Source organism: Nicrophorus vespilloides, unplaced genomic scaffold, assembly GCF_001412225.1.
Source record: "Nicrophorus vespilloides isolate i.1.1-1 unplaced genomic scaffold, Nicve_v1.0, whole genome shotgun sequence".
Lineage (NCBI taxonomy): Eukaryota > Metazoa > Arthropoda > Insecta > Coleoptera > Silphidae > Nicrophorus > Nicrophorus vespilloides.
Window position 1 is genome coordinate 1 of NW_017096633.1, and position 18,026 is coordinate 18,026.

An 18,026-nucleotide genomic window follows, 5' to 3' on the forward strand; every position below is an offset into this window, starting at 1 on the left:
CCTGGACAGCGGCGTGACCAAATTCTACGACCTCCTCCAACTGGTCGAGTTCTACCAGCTGAATGCCGGTTGTTTGCCAACTCGCCTCACACACTACGTCGTCCAAAGCACCAACATCATCAACAATAGCAGTAGCAATAGCAACAGTCCAACAGGCATATAATGGTTCCGGAAAACGAGAGGAGTATAGAGGAAGAACGTCGATGGAAAGCGATATTTGAGAAGATTTTTTTTTTATTTTGAAACGAATGAGATAAGCAAAGGAACGTTAAGAGCGAGAGAGATCGAAAGAGTGCGTCAAACAGACTGTGGACAATTTTTTTAACAAATTAATTTTATTTTTTTATAAAGCTGAATATAAATATATATATACATTTAAAAAAAATGTCAAAAAAAAAAACAAATAATATGTATAATTAATATTTAAGCGAACTTGTTTTCACAAGGTGATATAATAATTATCGTGTACCGTATTTCCGTTGTCTCTATTTTCTAATCTGATCATAGACTGTTCTTCCTGCGTTTGAATTCTATTAACACTATTTTTGTCTTAATTTTCTTTTTAGGATTGCGTTGATTATAGATTTCGCGTACACTTTAATTATTTATTGGGGACCTTGCAAGAGTGTAGAGATGTTTTCAAAAAAAAAATCGAAAAAAGAAAAACTCAATCATGCGAGGAAGCGAAAAAAAAAATAGATTAACGTGATTTCAGTTCAGTTCTGAATGGGGGGGTATTTATTTCATTTACTTTTTTTGTACATTTATGTTTTGTGTGTGCGTTCTTTTATTTTCTTATATTATTATTATTAATATTATTTTCGTTAATTTCTATTTAATTCAGTATTATTATCTCCTCCTAAATGTAATAATAATATTTAAAAAATATATCTATACAGGGTGTTATTGAATAATCTCAGACAACAACAAAATAAAATTAATAATTTCTTTGTTAGTAGCCAAGGCTGTGGATTTATTAGTTTTTAGGTGTGTGAAGATGATTTTCTGTGAAATTTTTTTGGTTTCATTTGTTAATGTTGGAAGTATATAAGCACAGCAAATATATTTAATGTAGATTTGTTTTTTCACACGGTCTTATTATTTTTATATCATTGAATTAGCTTAGATTTACGTGCACTGTGCACCTGTGTATATGAAACATTTCAAACGATTTTTGTTATTCTTAGTTTCTTCAATTTTTCGCCAACAAGAAAATGTTACTATGTTCGTTTTTTTGTTGTTGTTCTAACAAAGCCCCAAAAAGTAATTATATGAAATATTTGTAATATTTTATACGGCATGTGCACAGACTAAAACCAAAAAATAATTTTAAATATCCCGTCGTAGCTTTAAGTGCTTAAAAAAATATTATTTTCTTTTAAGAAAAAAATAAGCAATACTATAATAATATATATATATACATAGAAATAAATAAACAAACGACAACAAAAAATAATAATCATGTTAAATCCTTAAGTATAATCAGTTAAGTCTTATGTAGATGTGATAATTAATTTTAGCATTTTATATAATGTCTGTGTATTCTAGTTGGAAAAGAAATAAGACAAAAATAATTTATATATAAATATATTATATATTCATATATAAAATATTGATAAACAGTATTGCAAAGAAGAAAATAAAAAATAATAGCGCTTTTTACGTCTACAATAATTATTTTGTTTCTCTAAAATATAGTAATATATACATTTTTTTTAAAGTTAAGTAATACGTTTCTTTTTTGAGTTTCAGTAACTCGATTCTTTCTTTATAAATAAAGCTACATGTTCAATAGAGTTAATGAAAAAAATAGTCCATAGATGTACTTTTCTTGTAGTAATATGTTCTTTTATAATTATCTTGTTTATTTGTAGTATTATTACCTAGCCAGTGCATAAACACCCTACAATAATTATTATAGTAATATTTATTTCAATCACATTTTCACGAAACCAACAATATAAGTAACGAATAAACAATCTTATATCTGAACTGCAGAATTTGTACTCATTTCTCCTTTACTCATCATTCCCTGTTTTCCCATTTTCTTTTAGTCCCTTTTATGTACGAAGCGATTTTGTGTCGAAGGGTGAATTAATTCGGGTTTCGCGCCGTGTTGGCAATTTGCTTTTTAATAATAAATGGTCGCGTATAATTTTGAGCGCGTCGTGCAATTTTGTGCGTGATTTTCCGAATTTGCATACAATTACACACTCAATTTGGACATTACATTATCGGATGCGAATGCAAATTGCCATTTAACATAGGAACCATTTAATGTGCCCATTTTATAGAACGCGATTGTATGCTAATTTTCGTAAATTGCACAGTACCAGGGAATAATATACAATACAAAAGAAAGTCCACGGATTCGAGATTATATTGAGGAAGAACTTTGTATCTTAGCAAAACAATAACAACATTATTTTATTCCCATAACTAGGAGTAGCAATAGTACATTATAATAATACATTAGATAGGTGATTCAATTTGTAACTGAAGTTCTTTCCATTACAAATAGGAATATTATTTGTAATGGAAAGAGGAAAATAATCAACCAACAGAATTACTTCCAAGATAAATAAATTTTATATACTTTATTTTGCAAATCTTAAACATTAAAATAAAACAAAATATTGTTTCGTATATAATATTTATTAAATTTATATATGCTGTGCTCTTCAAATTTATCTGAATAATGTACTATTTGATATAGGCAACCAAATCTACTTCCGCGTATAAAGATCAAAGAACACAACACTTTTTCAATACTATGGAAATTCTAATACAGTTTCAAAATTTCCGGATTTTTATTCATATAGTGAGTCGTCACTCGTAAGCAAAATGCTCGTTATGCGAGTTGCTCGTTATGCGAGTTGCTCGTTAAGCGAGGTTTCACTGTGCCCTGTATTTAAAAACTATCTTTAAAAACATTCATATTCATATTATTTACATTTTATCTTTTAGTGAATAATTTTGCAATTGTCAATGAATATTTGCTACATAATGATCTTAGGAATTGTTGAATATATTAACTGCCAATTCATGTTTATATTTATCGTATCATTATATTTCTTTTACTGAATTATGATGACCTTCTCAATTAACTCAACTGAAAGGTCTTAATGTCATCTTATTAGTTATATAATGTGATGTTCCTGTAATCGTCGTATTTCTATGTTAGATGTGATTACTTTTTCAACAGTCGAATGCAATACTAGTAACTATCTAAGTATACTAGTAACTACTCTTCTCTCAAGCGAGTTTTTCTCTATATGCTATTTTTTGAAAATTCCTTTATTTATATCTTACTTTAGTCCGTTGGAAAATAAAAATATTTAGCTATAATAGTTATAAAAGTAGTTTTTTTTAGTTCATTTCAATTTGCTAACTTAATTCAAAATTCGAATTATGAAGAATTAGCCAAAAAGCGTTCTTAAAATCACGAAAATCTTATTTAATGATTTCTATATAGGAGAAGAAGATCTACCTGAATTTGCCTTGCATCTCAAAGTACAGTCGAATAAAAAGTATAGTATATCTATTAAAATGAATTGAATTGTTAAGTAAGAATTGATATTATTGCGGAATTCAAATGTGTATGCAAAATATATATAATTTGCTTGATCGCATTATCAAACTATAATATTTTATTTATTTTGACAATGTATTAATATGGGGTTTTACATTTTATTATAGTATCACTAATATTTATGATGCTTGACAAATCTCGTCTTCCAAATAAGAAAAGATTTCATAAATGAACTTATTTCAGAGTACTTTTGCCCCACTTGAGTTTCTTTACCTGTAGCGTATTCAACGAAAGTGCCAAAAGTCATTTTGTGGGTTTGCACAAAGAATAATCGTGATCCTACTTAGAGGTAATAAAATAAACTCATAATTGAAGTAGAGAAAATTTAAAAACTCCTAAATATTTATGTGATGACAATTGTTTTTATTTGTTTTGATTGTGACTTTTCGCAAAGTTTGAGTATTACTCACTGGCAAATAATTAAAGTTTATTATGTTTAAATAATGAAAACAATGGAAGATAGATAAGCGCATTCGTATTATTTCGTTTGTGTACAATATATTCAGGTATTATTTTATATTACTAATTAAATCATTAGCTTAAAAGTAACTATCCTTTAATTCTAATGCTTTTATAACTTATTTTAAATGGGCGTTTAATTATTAAACTTAAATTGCTGGTGTAATGAAGTTTTAAGTTTTCTCTTTATTATATTTCACTGTATAGTCAAAGGTTTTTGTTTTGTGCTATTATTTAATGGTGTATTTTGTGTATGCAGCATATGGTGTGTATCAGAATTCGCCGCACCCGATCTCCACCTCCAAAGGTATTCTCTTTTAGAGGGGATAGAAGCAGGTATAGTTACACACATACCTGTTGACGTCGCACGGGAAAACCGTCCGTATGCTGAAGTCATTACAGAAGTTGACTTAAAGTTACGAAGTCAGTTGCGTGACTCAGATAGTGCGCTCAGGTAGTGGTTGGACGCATCGAGGATTTCATTTCCCGTTACACCTGTTGAGGTCGAGTGATTATTAAAAAAAAGAAACCGAAAAAAAGTCAAAAGAAATATAGTTATCTTACCCTTAAAATGTGAACATGTTGCGTTCAGAGAAGAGACCGGTGCTTGTGCTGATTGCCATCCTCAGTTTCCAATCATTCGTCTTCGCCAATCTATCGTTAACAACAACCCAATGCGGCTCTTTGACTTGCAAGGAACACCAATACTGCTCCCAATACGATAACCAGTGCAAACCATGCGAAGACATCTGCGACAAGAACAAACATAACACGGATTCGCAAATTTGCGAAAGGGATTGCCAAGGTACGAACTCATCTGGTATAAAGCAAACAAAACCGAAATTACAATTTTAACACTTTACAATCGGATGCTCGACGCCATTTTTATTAAACAAAGTCACGTACAAGTGTTAAAAACAAACATCACAGCGTCACATCTAAAAAAAATACAATTCATTTGCGAGTTTTACTTGTTAGTACATTTTTATCAACATTTTCGACGAATTACTTATTTTTTATGCTGTAAATGACCTTAATAAATGTATAAATTTACCTAATTAATCCGAATGGCGTTGGTTAGTACTTAAATTACTAAACATATATAACAAATTCTAGTAGCAACAAGTTTTAATATTCAGTTACAAATAAATATTTTTATTTTATAAAACCGTTAATAACAACAGTTTCTTACATTCAGGGCAATATAATTTCGTCAGTACTTATTGCAATGCATTTTTACTACTTGACTTCTTTATAGTTTTATTTTTTAATTAATAAAGAATCATAACAAATTACAAAATGCGTTATGTAATCGATATTTTGCGCTTACGAAACGGGTCGTGTTGCATTCTTTTGTTATGTGTTTAAGAAACGTTGTTGTGAAATTCGAAACGTATATACCTATCAGTCTAAATACCCGTAACATATATATGTGTGAAAATCTAATTAGATTGTGCATTCGGTTCGCAACGTCATAAGCTATATTTTTTTGTTGTCGTTTCAGATTATTTACATGATGCCAGATATGTAAAAACCGGAGGGATTAGTGGAGATTTCTCATCAAATGCTCAAGGTAAATTCGCTTTTGTTAAATTTTATCGGTAAAACGCGCGGAGAGTTATGATTTTAGCGCTGGTATCGAACACTAACCCAGTTTAATAACAAACATTATTATTTTTTTGTTACTGTTACTTTTCCTAAACGTATTTCATTTATTTTCAGTTGATATCCAGAAGGTTTATAATTTGGCGGTGACGGCTTTAGTACTTTCATGCTTTTTATCCATTCTCGTGATTGCCTTGATTCTTTTCAAATTATTTGGAACAGAAAAGAATAATAAGTTGAACATCGAAAACTTGAAAGCACTTTTTACTAAGGTAAGCGAAACATGAGGCATTTTGGAAACGGATTTAGCTTAAGTAATGTTTTTTTAGAAGACGCCTTCTGAAGATGTGGAGAATAAAACGCCAAACAATGGCGTATCCACGATCAGCGGGAAACCGGATTTACGATTGGATATCCCGAGTCCAGGCGTTGATTCCGACGTCAGTCCTACAACAATGACAACTTCTATCAGTCGAAGACCGGCTGAAGATCTGGCGTACGCTTATGACAATCACGCAATGTCTGCAGCTTCGAGTCCAAATAACATCAAAATTAATAGAGATGCCACTTATTAATTGATTTCAAGCCAATGCAGGTATTCAAAATTTAAATTTAAAAGAAAGAAATTCATGTTCTTCAAACTATTAAATTCCGTCCACACCATTCTGAGGTGAATTATACTATCACTCGAATTACTTACTTTTTAACATGTTAAATTATACGAAATGCAGAGAAAGATCTTAAAAATCGCTTATTTTCCAAATATTCTTTAAAACATTTAAGTATGAAGCAGTGCTTCAATACTAAATAATTCATTAGTGCGCGTTAAGCAACTCATAGCAGACATAAAAGTACATGAATACGTGATAACCTAAATAATGTAGAAATGACTAATTCAAAAATGTAAACTGTACTTAATTAAAATTCACGCAATGCCTTCGACCACGTTCAACATCTTTCCACTCAATGTAGATTTGAACATTTGAGAAATTTAAAATGTATTTATAATTATTACTAGTCATTTATTAGTATGGAGATTGAAAAAAGGACGAAGAGAAATGAAGGAATTTTCAGGTTTAATTTTCTATGCTTCAACCTTAAACATGTGCAATCTTTAAAAGATTATAAAAATACTTAATATCAAGTAGTATTAAGTGAGATTATTATTATTATATTAATTATTTTAAGCAGATTAAGTTGTTACTTAAAATTAAAGATTGACCATACTTTTCCATTCCAATTCATAAAATGATTGATTGATATAAACTATTAATTAAACTGAAATGAATATATTGATATATACTTTTACACCTTACAAAAGTTTAGAAATATTATATGTAAGGGTAACTTTTTGGTAACTGGAGAAAAATAACAAAAATGTTATAACAAGCACGATTCGTGATGTAACATCACTTATTTCAAATTTGATATACACAATTTATAGTATTATAAATTAACAGATGATTAATACAAATTAGCTGTTAAACCATAGAATATTGAAATATATTCAAGTTGTATTAATATAAACATTTTTATCGTTTAATTATTGATTTATATCGCAATAATCAATCTTTTATTATTAATTATTACGTTTAAAATATCGGTATTGACTGTAAGAATACTAATAATGTTATAAGTTTCGCAATTAATGTAATTCTAAATTTACCTATTCTTCGTTATGAGATTATTTTTGTTGCTTGTACAATTTGTTTCTTCTTTTAGGGTGTTATTTATTGTTAGTGTTACTTTTATTTCGTTCTAGTATTAATTTTATTATTGTAAATTTATTTGTTACTTATGTGCTTGTTTGTACGTACTTTATTTTTTAAACATGTTATTGTTTTCTTGTGAGAAAACAATAATGTTAGCCTTATCGAAACCGTCCATTGTATTTTAAGCTAGTTTTATACATTACTCATAAGGGAGACCACTCGAATCATCATATTAGATTAAGTGTATATAATTATTATATTAGCAGACTATACTTAATTATAATTTAGAATTGTTAAATTTAATTTGTTTTATTATTGTCAACCATCTTGTATACAATTTAATTACAATGTAATAAAGATGTGTCAATAATTGTGAAGAACTTAAATGAAACACAAATATGTGACGTTTTATTTCTTAATTCATAATAATAAGTTATGTAATCGCCGGGGATAATATTTATCTCTTGTGTTACAGAAACATCTAAAAGATGCGTGAACTTTGGTCGTGGCATCAAAATGGAAGATTCTGGAACAATCTGTAATGCGGTTTGGAACTTAACTAATTACACCCATTTATTTGAAATCTGGTCAAATAAATACTATTAAGATAACTATTATAAATACTATAACTCCAAATTAAGATAACTAATTATAATGATGTTCATTTTATACATTTTTTATGCAATTATCAATGCGCCATCTATGGTTGTATGTAATTATCTGATACAGTTACATCATAAAATTGCCCTTGGAAACGGCCGCCATTGCCCCAGAACGAGATTGGAAGTTGTTTGCACGAGACGCCTGCAGTTGTGTGCCGGCAAAAATTGAGGTTTTCTCCTGTTTAAGTATCTGAAATACTTAATTGAAACACAATAAAGGTAAATATTATAGGTATTATTTCATATTAATTTAATAATAACATTAATATCGTTAATTTTAATTCATCAATCAAAAGAAACCATGTGGTCTGACATGGATAGATGTATTTAACTTCAAACCATTATATGAAACAATTGTTCAATTTTGATTAATCCTGCATTTATAGCTAAATCTTTAGTTTATATAATTAATATATTCAGTTAGTTGCTTTATATAAAGGGCGAACCCGATACATAACCTAAAATCGTATTGCATTATAACGTTAAATTATGATTTAATCTAGGTATGTTGATAACGTGATATTCGCTGTAATTGTTTCCGGTGTTCAATATATAATATCTTTAAGAAAAAACATGGTTTTCCAGATTTTAAGGTTATTGCGTTGAAGCCGCCATCTTGACCGCTTTATAGATTTGGTGGTACATTCTAGAATGAATATACCATGTGCACCATAGGTTAGATGCCACACTTTATATGCAGAGATGTAAAAAAATAAAGTGGGTTTAGATTTAAATTATTGATTTATCTTATTTAATAATGAGATTATTTTATTAAAAGTTGCACGCATTAGAGCTCGCTGTGCTGTTTTATAGGCCAATGGGTGTCGAAGCCGTGCTATAGCACATGTAACGTCTTTGCATTAGTTTTTGGGAAGTTCGTATATAAAGAACTGCCGATTATTTGCAACGGACGCCATTCTATTCCTGACATCACAGTAGGTTCATTTCGAAACAAAATCAATTGACTTTGTGATTTACCGTCAAATTTACACACGTACAAAATAATATAATTCTTACGTTTCTATCATAGATGTATCGTCTGCCATCAAGCTTACGCAACATCGCCGCTCGCCAGGCAAACCAAGTAGCTCAAGTACAAAGATGCATGTACGCCAAGGATGTCAGGTTCGGCCCAGAAGTCCGTGCCCTCATGCTCCAGGGTGTCAACGTTCTCGCCGATGCCGTTTCCGTCACAATGGGACCAAAAGGCCGCAACGTCATCATTGAGCAATCTTGGGGATCACCGAAGATCACCAAGGACGGTGTCACCGTAGCCAAGGGTATTGAACTGAAAGACAAGTTCCAAAACATTGGTGCTCGCTTGGTTCAGGATGTCGCCAACAACACCAACGAAGAAGCCGGTGATGGTACCACCACTGCCACCGTCTTGGCTCGTTCCATTGCCAAGGAAGGTTTCGAAAACTTGGGCAAAGGTGCCAACCCAGTTGAAATTCGCAAGGGTATCATGTTGGCCGTCGAGAAGATCACTGGTACTTTAAAGGATCTTTCCAAACCAGTCACTACCCCTGAGGAAGTCGCCCAAGTAGCTACCATTTCCGCCAATGGAGATGCCGCTATTGGTCAACTGATCGCTGATGCCATGAAGAGGGTCGGCAAAGAAGGCGTTATTACCGTCAAGGATGGTAAAACTTTGAACGACGAATTGGAAGTCATCGAAGGCATGAAATTCGATCGTGGATACATTTCCCCATATTTCGTCAACAGCACCAAAGGCGCTAAAGTCGAATACCAAGATGCTCTCGTTCTCCTGAGTGAGAAGAAAATCTCTTCCGTTCAAAGCATCGTCCCAGCTCTCGAATTGGCTAATGCCCAACGTAAACCACTCATCATCATCGCCGAAGATGTTGATGGTGAAGCATTGACCACTTTGGTTGTAAACAGACTGCGTATTGGTCTCCAAGTAGCCGCTGTTAAGGCTCCAGGTTTTGGTGATAACCGCAAAGCCACTTTGACCGATATGGCTATTTCCACCGGAGGTATTGTTTTCGGTGATGACGCCAACATCGTCAAGCTCGAAGACATCAAGCTCACCGACTTGGGACAAGTTGGCGAAATCGTCATTACCAAGGATGACACTTTGATCCTTAAGGGCAAGGGAACCAAGGAAGACGTTGACCGTCGCGCCGATGAACTCCGTGACCAAATCGACAACACCACATCTGAATACGAAAAGGAAAAATTGCAAGAACGCTTAGCGCGTTTGGCTTCAGGTGTTGCCGTCTTGAAGGTCGGAGGCAGCAGCGAAGTTGAAATGAACGAAAAGAAAGACAGAGTCAACGACGCTTTAAATGCAACCAGGGCCGCCGTTGAAGAAGGTATTGTTCCCGGAGGTGGTACCGCCCTCATCAGGTGCATCAAGAGCTTGGAATCTGTCAAACCAGGAAACAATGATCAAGCCACTGGTAAATATATTAATTTTTCTCTAATTGCACACATTAGAGCCTGTTGAACTGTTTTTATGCCAATAGGTGTCGAAGTGATGCTATATAATTAGTTGACTTATCATAAATAGACAATGCGTTTTCTCAATACTTTTGTCACAATGATATGCAACACACATTTTTCTTCTTATCGAATAAAGAATGAGTAGGTTATTTATAACGTTTATCACATTGCAGGTATTGAAATTGTAAGGAAGTCATTGAGGATGCCATGCATGACTATTGCCAAGAATGCTGGAGTTGATGGTGCACAAGTTGTTGCTAAAGTAGAAGCCCATGATGGTGACTACGGATACGACGCGTTGAACAATGAATTTGTAAACATGGTTGAAAGGGGAATCATTGATCCCACCAAGGTATGCAACATTGTGCAATAGATTTTTACAGTAAATTTAATCATTGTTTTTTCTGTAATTAGGTTGTCCGCACCGCCATCACCGATGCTTCTGGTGTCGCCTCTCTCTTGACAACGGCGGAAGCTGTTATCACTGAAATTCCAAAGGAAGAACCTCCAATGCCTGCTGGTGGTGGTATGGGAGGCATGGGCGGTATGGGAGGAATGGGTGGAATGGGCGGCATGATGTAAAGTGAACAATGAACTATGTAACAAAGTGACTGCGATAATCATTCTTTAACATTCGTCGAGATCTCTCGTCTCGTCATCCTGGTGTTATCAGTGTGTTCAAAGCCGGTTTAATTCCAGTGGCGCAAAAATATTTTTTTTCAAACGACCACCATTGGTATAAAAAATTGTAGACTTTGTGTATTAATATGAGACTGACGCGACGCAAACTTCCTTTATATAGCGTCGGTGCGTCTCTTCATTTCATAATTATATTTTGTGAGCATGAATGTTGTCTGGTATAATTCGTATTAAGATTTTTACTGATTTGATACGAATTTTGTGCGGGTGAGGTTAATTGCATTTTATAAACGCATTTAAAACAAACAAAATATTGAAACTGATCTGATGGATGGTTTATTACTGCTATTATAAATTCAGTGTGTACAAACATCATTAAAGAAAAAAGTCCAAATTGGAAATTGTAAAATGTACAGATTGTTATATTGTTATATATAAAGTTTTAATTTGTTTATACTGAATGCAACTATTTTTATTTTCATTTAGTCAAATTAGTCATTTTTAATAAATTTTTTTGTTTAACTTTTTGTATTCATTTCTGACCCATTTCTTTATTGTACCTTGTAATCAATCACTTCAATACTTAGCTAAGGTAAGTATATATTAGGTGTTGAATGGAATAAAATAATACATTTTTGGAATTAGGATTTATCTATTAACACATTTAAACTTAGAAAATAATAATATATAGTACTTTTTATAACATAAATAAATTTACTGTTCCCGCTACAGTAAAACATAAATAATTAAAAAAAACTTTATTCATATAACTTAGGTTATCATAAAATAATTAGTTGATCTATCGTTTTCTGTTTCCACCTGCTCCAGTCATAATGGATACAATGCGGATAAATATGTTCAAAGTATCCATGTAGATGGAAAGAGCACTGAAAAATATAAATAATATAATAGAATAAATATAAAACAATAATATTCTTACGAGTTAATTGGGTCGTATGGCCGGACTCCATAGAGTGCTGGTGAGGTGGGATATCTTTCAGCTTGGGCGATTATCCTTTGGGTGTCATATAAGAGGAAAGCGGAGAACAGTAATAAACCTCCGTAGAGCGAAACTGAGTATAATCCTGCACCCAAGGCTGAAGTTGCTGGCAAGAAGGCACTACCAATTGAGGAAGCAAATACAACCCCTAATCCCATAGCCAAAGGACCTCCCATCATTAAGAACTTCTCACTTGGGGCACAAACCTAAAATTTTGAATAAATCAATATTATATTAACAAATTTGAATATCTTATAGCTCACAGCAATAGTGCTGAGTCCACCAACTACTCCAACTGTATACCAAGCAGCTGTCATCAATAAAGGACCTCCAAGATAACACATAGGAGCCAAGACAGCTCCCATGGTTCCAGCATGCAATAACCAAGCCATTTGCTTTGGGCCAAAGCCTTGGGAGTAGTCAATACTTTGGCATAAAATTCCAGTACCCATGATTGCTGCAATGCTCACAAAGAATCCCTAAAACACAAGAAAATTAGAATAAACAATGTAATAATAAAAATACAATTACCATAGGCCCATTAGAAGTGACTAGTCTCATAATGGCTGGACTTCTAAATGAAGCTAATGCTGCAGCAGCTGTAATTGCAATTGATCCACCAAAATACAAATAGGTTTGTTTAATTCGATCCATCACAAATTGAGGCCAGATTCTAAAATAAAGCTATATATATATGTATTGTTCATAAATATGAATGTCAAAAGACTTACGCTGATTTTTCTAAGGCTCCAGCCTGATTGGACAAACCTAATCCATAGAAACATAGAGCTCCAATTCCAAGTGCTGCACCACCAGCTAGGGCTCCTTTTCCAATTTTGAAAGCAGAGTCCCCAGCTGGGGCCATCAACTTCTCTTTCAAAGTTGGCTTCCTAGCAGTCTTCTGGATAGTGTCACGCTCATTTCTTGTAAAGTTGCGGACAATGATGTTGTTTTTGGGAGCGTATCTGGCTGCGGCCAACCGCAAGCTTGGCGAGCAACATAATCTTGAGACCAAGATCGAACTCATCATTGAAACTGAAAAATAGTTAAATCATTTAGAGGTTAGAAAATGATGAAACTTGGTGCAATCTTATTACAACTGGACCCAAAAGGTATTCACAACTGACAAACTTATTTTGGATCAATTTCTAGAATATTCCTTAATGTGTGACAGAGGATATGGCGTAATACTTACTTTTGCGCTGTACTTTTTGAAATTTGAAATGGCAAAGTTCTTAACTTTGACAAGTGCCGACTGCAATCAGTTTGTTATGTTACCAAAGGAAGCGTTGCGAGATGAATGCGGGAAATTCAAATACTCTGGATGTTCGATTATAAAATGCATTTATTATGTTATTCAAATTTACAAAGATTACAACTAATGTTCTTATAATATACTTTTTAACATTTCACCTCTTTATGTATATATATATATGGCCTATTATTCTTATAATTTATTATCACAATATATAGTTGTTTAGGTTTAGAATAGACTTTAAATTTAATTACAAAACTATTATATATATTTTGAAAGAACGAATATGGCCTGTAAATTTAGTACTATTTTATAAATCCTTTTCTTATATATTTACTTAATACAATATTTTATAAAATTGTATATTAAGGCTAAACGTTTGCAGTTCATAGGCATTTGCATAACATTGTTTATGCAATTAGTTTATTTCCTAAATAAAAATCAATTACAAGTTATATATAAAAAAATGACACTGTCATAAAAAAATATTTTTTATAGAAACAATTTTATACGTAGTGTTTTATAATGGAAGAAGCGTATTGTACGAGAAAAATTCCGCTTCGACGTTCAATTTCTAGCATTGGTTTCAACTCTACAAACACAAACGTTGGAATTCGTGAAGCAAAATCGTTCACGGGAGCTCTAGAAGAACTAAAGCATGTTGAGAAGCAAAAGGTATTAACTATGCTAACTTCTGAATTATAAAATATAGAAAATTTTGTTCAATTCATTTTCATCTAGCGACAAGAGTGCAAGGAAGCCGAACATATTACAAAGGAAGTTTCAACTGACAAAGTATTTGTCGTTAGACACGAAATGTTAAATTACAGAGGAAAACAATATTCTATGAGCGATATAGCGACGCGATGGAAAAAGGACTGCAGGATGTGGCTCTGGAAGGGTAATTTTACCAAGAGAAATAAATCGGTGTCGGATATAAAGGAAAGAATGCAATCACTACGTTTACCATCATCGGAAGCATTCCAACGGATTTCTTAAACGTTTAAACTTTATTTATATATATATTGCCATTTTTAATATTTTAAAGAATTTTCAAAAGGGAAATTAGAAATAAACAAATCTTTTATTAATTTGTTTCTGTAGTTGATTTCTTTTTAATATTACACCTCATAGTAACAATACATTTGATATTCATTGTACTTTATTTTTACATATTTCATATATTATATATATAAAAAATAGTTTTAAAAGGGCTGTTCCCTTTCAAATCGAGAAGAATATCTTTTTCTCACATTTGTCGTACAAAATAAAATTTTGAGTATTTATAAAAGGAATATACGCTTTGGTGGATGCGTTGGGAGACGGCAAAAATAATTTATACATAGTTTTCTTTTTTTTCCTTTATACTAGCCTTTCATAGAAAGAAGTTAGTTTATACTTCTCGCCCTGAGTCCATGGACAGAGGAGTTCTAGGCACACAAAATAATAAGATATAAAATATAATAATCATTTCCTTCCTGTTCGGAAAAAACGTAACAAAACAAAAAGAAATTAAACAGTATTGGATAAAAAACTGTTGCAAAATAAAAATAATAATATCTATACGAAACAATAAATACAATTTAATATAGTACATATAATAATGAATGATCTGTTTAAAGTAATTTTCTACATATATTTTTTTCATTTTATCGCATAATACGCTCTCACTATCTCAAAGAAGTTTCTTCCTGTACAAACTTAAAACATTATGTTGGGATTGAGCAAACTTAACAAAATATAACAATATTCCTTGCATTGCATCAGTTTTTGTATGATTTTAAAAATTCATTACAAAGCGAATATATAATAATTACAAACCTATTTGTTTTATAACTTAGTTAATAATACATTTATACACACATCGGTTGTCACTTAACGATAAACAGATTTTTTTTGTAAATGAATGATATGAGTTTTCCGGCATTGAACACGTTTACTGTTTATATATTTAATGAGTATGATGATACCTCCACCAAATCTATGATTATACTGAAAAAAATAAATGCGTTAGGATTTTTTCATCGACAACACTCACAAACAAGAACATATTATTCAAATGATAATAAAATATAACTAAAATTTCGAATAGAAGAAGGTGGGAGAACACAAAAGAAATAAGGTAAACCGAGAGTTTTAAAATTGAATCTCTATGCTACTTAGTGAAAGTTGTTACCTTGGTCGAAACAACTGGGGTTGATAATGTTGATTAAGTCATTCTCAGACATTGTGGCAAAGGATGGAGGAATCATCCGGTCTTCGCTTTTCTTGGTCACGGTAAGAACGTACTCTTGCTTATTGTCGTTTGAAATTGACTTGGATGCAATTAATGTAGTTTCTATAGGAACACTACTGGATGCGGTTGTATATTGTAAAAAATTGTTCCCATTGTTTGGCAATTGGTCGAGATTGGGAAGAACGTCTGTGGTATTCGATGTTGTTAATATGTTATTTATCATCGTTGGTTGATAATCATTGAATTTCTTTTGGGTTTCGAGAAGATCGACAGCAGCATTAAGGATGAGGACCTTCTCAGGTTCGCTCACTAAGTTAGTTGCTGTGGTCAGAAGCATCGGTGTATTTTCAACGTTTGTCATGTTCGCTTGAGGAAGAAGATTTTCAGAATTGCTTCGACACATTAAGCTGGGTGAGATTTGGCTATTCAGGATCACATTCGGTGCAATATTTGGACTTGTTTGGGCGGATGAGAGTAGACTTGGTGGAAGCTGAGGCGATGACATCGGAGTGTGGATCCGTGGTAGAGTGGCATTTAACATAACGTCTTGCGTTGTTAATAGTACTTCATCCTTGGGGGCGATGTGCGACTCGACGGCACAGTTCACCATAGCGTCCAACTTTTCGGTGGTTATAGGATTGGGTAAAATTGTTGTGACGTTGTTCTGCTGTTCGCCAACTGCGGCTGCTTCGCTCGTTTTCGTTCCAACGTTAATTGATAATGGTGAGTTCAAAAAGCTTGTGGCTTCATGACTGATTAAATTGGCCGTCGTTAATAAATTATTTGTTAAGACCTGCTGGTTCTGGGCTTTGATTTCGATGTTGTTTAAGTAATTTTCTATACTTTGACCTGTTTGATTCGGCAATGGGAGATTTGTGCTTTCCGTAACACCGAAACTTTGCAAAGTTGCCATGGAAGGTGCGTTTGTGTTTACCAGATCTGCTACTGTGGCCATCGGCATTTTCATTCTTAAATCTATAACTTTCAACTCTGCCTGCATCTCGTTCTGTCGCATTAAAGCTTGTGCGAAGTTGTTGCATCCGTTTCCGTCATTCATGTTCTCGCAGATATTACTGCCGTTCATCAAGTCCATACTATTCTCGTTCCCAATGCTCATATTCGAATTTTCGTTCATGACGTGCATCATCTGATTGTGCCTCAATATATCAATTGAATTATCGTTGATCATTGAAATGTTTGAATCCCCTTGGTTCACATCCAACGAACTCTCCGAGATGTTCCTGTACCTTACACCTTGACTCAACTCTGAAGCATCCATCACCGAATTTTGACTGTTTTCATCCATCAATTCCTGCTTCATCGTCCTTAGCGGAGGCGAATGATCATCCACTGAAGACATTGTTGCCGACGGTCTTCGCTGCGACAATGGTACCAGACTCGTCCCAGGTGGTGGCATCATATCAACATCCTGCTCCTGTTTGGTCATAGTGCTCCAAAGCATCTTTGACAAAAATGGAGCGGTTTGCTGTTGGGTCTGTTGATCGACCGCATGAACTGTAAAATCACATAGAAACAATATCACAAATCATTCTACTGCAGTATCGCTTAAAATTATAAGTTAGCTGCCACAAAGCCACTGAAACAAAAAAAACAATAACAAATGTGTCGAATATTTAGGGATCGAGGACAGAAATGCACCCTCAAACTGGATATACATAAAGATACATATATCAAGATATTGGGGTTGCAACCCGCAACGTTAAAGCCTACACACACGCACAAATCTCTGTCAGACGAAGAGGCAATCTTGTAAGAAAATTTCACCGAGAAATAAATGTTTATAAATCCGATGAAAGGATTGAGAAAGGTAAAGTGATTTCGATAATAATTAACGGAATGATGTAAAGAAACCTCTCTACCAAGAAACATAAATGGGAAAACTGCCACCATGTGTTATCAAACGAAAATTAAAAAACAGATCAACACCAAAAACCTATTTCATTATTATGTGTTTACAACATACCAATTATGTAAAATAAATATAAATGTTATTAAATAATCTTGAAATTAAAACAAAATCTAGATAAAATAAACAATTACTATTCTATTAAAAAAAATACAAAGCGAATATGAATAAATATTTGTTTGAATTGCCGTTAAACGCATGCTAAAAAATAATGAAGCAGAGTGATGGAAATCATGCGAATCGAGAATTAAACATTAATGTAAATATACTATAGTAAAATAATTTAGTAGTAGAGAGGAATCTTGAAATAACCGGATTTTTAAATGAATTGATAACAAAAGGATGGTTTCGTAAAAGGATGTTCTCGTATTTTCGTTTAGAGAAAATTGTAAAAAAAATATAAATCGTGAAAATGATCGAAAGATAAAATGAAATAATAAATATAAATTCAAGGAAGAAAAGTCGCACCACAC

General features: G+C 32.7%; 5 protein-coding genes across 13 annotated transcripts in view; 3 read left to right on the forward strand and 2 right to left on the reverse strand.

Annotated features, from left to right (window-relative positions):
* The first annotated feature begins 4,267 nt into the window (after positions 1 to 4,267).
* On the forward strand, positions 4,268 to 6,785 carry LOC108557638 (protein grindelwald). 2 transcript variants are annotated; one of them, XM_017914235.1, is made up of 4 exons: positions 4,268 to 4,856; positions 5,556 to 5,624; positions 5,774 to 5,928; positions 5,989 to 6,785. In XM_017914235.1, exons 1-4 carry the CDS (start codon positions 4,631 to 4,633, stop codon positions 6,229 to 6,231), a joined length of 693 nt encoding a protein of 230 aa, XP_017769724.1. In that variant the 5' UTR covers positions 4,268 to 4,630; the 3' UTR covers positions 6,232 to 6,785. The 2 variants fall into 2 exon arrangements, with proteins under 2 accessions (XP_017769724.1, XP_017769723.1); XM_017914234.1 differs by having other exon boundaries at positions 4,270 to 4,856; positions 5,986 to 6,784.
* Positions 6,786 to 8,121: 1,336 nt separating this feature from the next.
* LOC108557652 (60 kDa heat shock protein, mitochondrial) lies at positions 8,122 to 11,553 on the forward strand. 2 transcript variants are annotated; one of them, XM_017914259.1, is made up of 4 exons: positions 8,122 to 8,249; positions 9,061 to 10,453; positions 10,670 to 10,848; positions 10,911 to 11,553. In XM_017914259.1, the coding sequence occupies exons 2-4, from the start codon at positions 9,061 to 9,063 to the stop codon at positions 11,076 to 11,078; spliced, it is 1,740 nt and encodes a 579-aa protein (XP_017769748.1). In that variant the 5' UTR covers positions 8,122 to 8,249; the 3' UTR covers positions 11,079 to 11,553. The 2 variants fall into 2 exon arrangements, with proteins under 2 accessions (XP_017769748.1, XP_017769749.1); XM_017914260.1 differs by lacking the exon at positions 8,122 to 8,249 and adding an exon at positions 8,818 to 8,965.
* Positions 11,554 to 11,876: 323 nt separating this feature from the next.
* On the reverse strand, positions 11,877 to 13,434 carry LOC108557637 (growth hormone-inducible transmembrane protein-like). Of its 3 annotated transcripts, none has more exons than XM_017914231.1 (6): positions 13,331 to 13,434; positions 12,867 to 13,170; positions 12,667 to 12,808; positions 12,399 to 12,614; positions 12,076 to 12,341; positions 11,877 to 12,022 (listed from the first exon to the last, which is right to left on the reverse strand). In XM_017914231.1, exons 2-6 carry the CDS (start codon positions 13,163 to 13,165, stop codon positions 11,935 to 11,937), a joined length of 1,011 nt encoding a protein of 336 aa, XP_017769720.1. In that variant the 5' UTR covers positions 13,166 to 13,170; positions 13,331 to 13,434; the 3' UTR covers positions 11,877 to 11,934. The 3 variants fall into 3 exon arrangements, with proteins under 3 accessions (XP_017769720.1, XP_017769721.1, XP_017769722.1); XM_017914232.1 differs by lacking the exon at positions 13,331 to 13,434 and adding an exon at positions 13,233 to 13,324; XM_017914233.1 differs by lacking the exon at positions 13,331 to 13,434 and having other exon boundaries at positions 12,867 to 13,226.
* Positions 13,435 to 13,653: 219 nt separating this feature from the next.
* LOC108557643 lies at positions 13,654 to 14,454 on the forward strand. The gene is made up of 2 exons (XM_017914240.1): positions 13,654 to 14,065; positions 14,132 to 14,454. The coding sequence occupies exons 1-2, from the start codon at positions 13,916 to 13,918 to the stop codon at positions 14,387 to 14,389; spliced, it is 408 nt and encodes a 135-aa protein (XP_017769729.1). The 5' UTR covers positions 13,654 to 13,915; the 3' UTR covers positions 14,390 to 14,454.
* A 749-nt stretch (positions 14,455 to 15,203) lies between these two features.
* Positions 15,204 to 18,026, reverse strand: part of LOC108557644 (nuclear factor of activated T-cells 5) — a 33,465-nt gene continuing 30,642 nt past the window's right edge. For 4 of the 5 annotated variants that reach the window (XM_017914246.1, XM_017914243.1, XM_017914241.1 and 1 more), the window contains one exon: positions 15,389 to 17,141. In XM_017914246.1, coding sequence (XP_017769735.1) covers positions 15,550 to 17,141 — 1,592 coding nt within the window. In that variant the 3' untranslated portion in view covers positions 15,389 to 15,549. The other variant, XM_017914242.1, reaches the window with a different exon arrangement.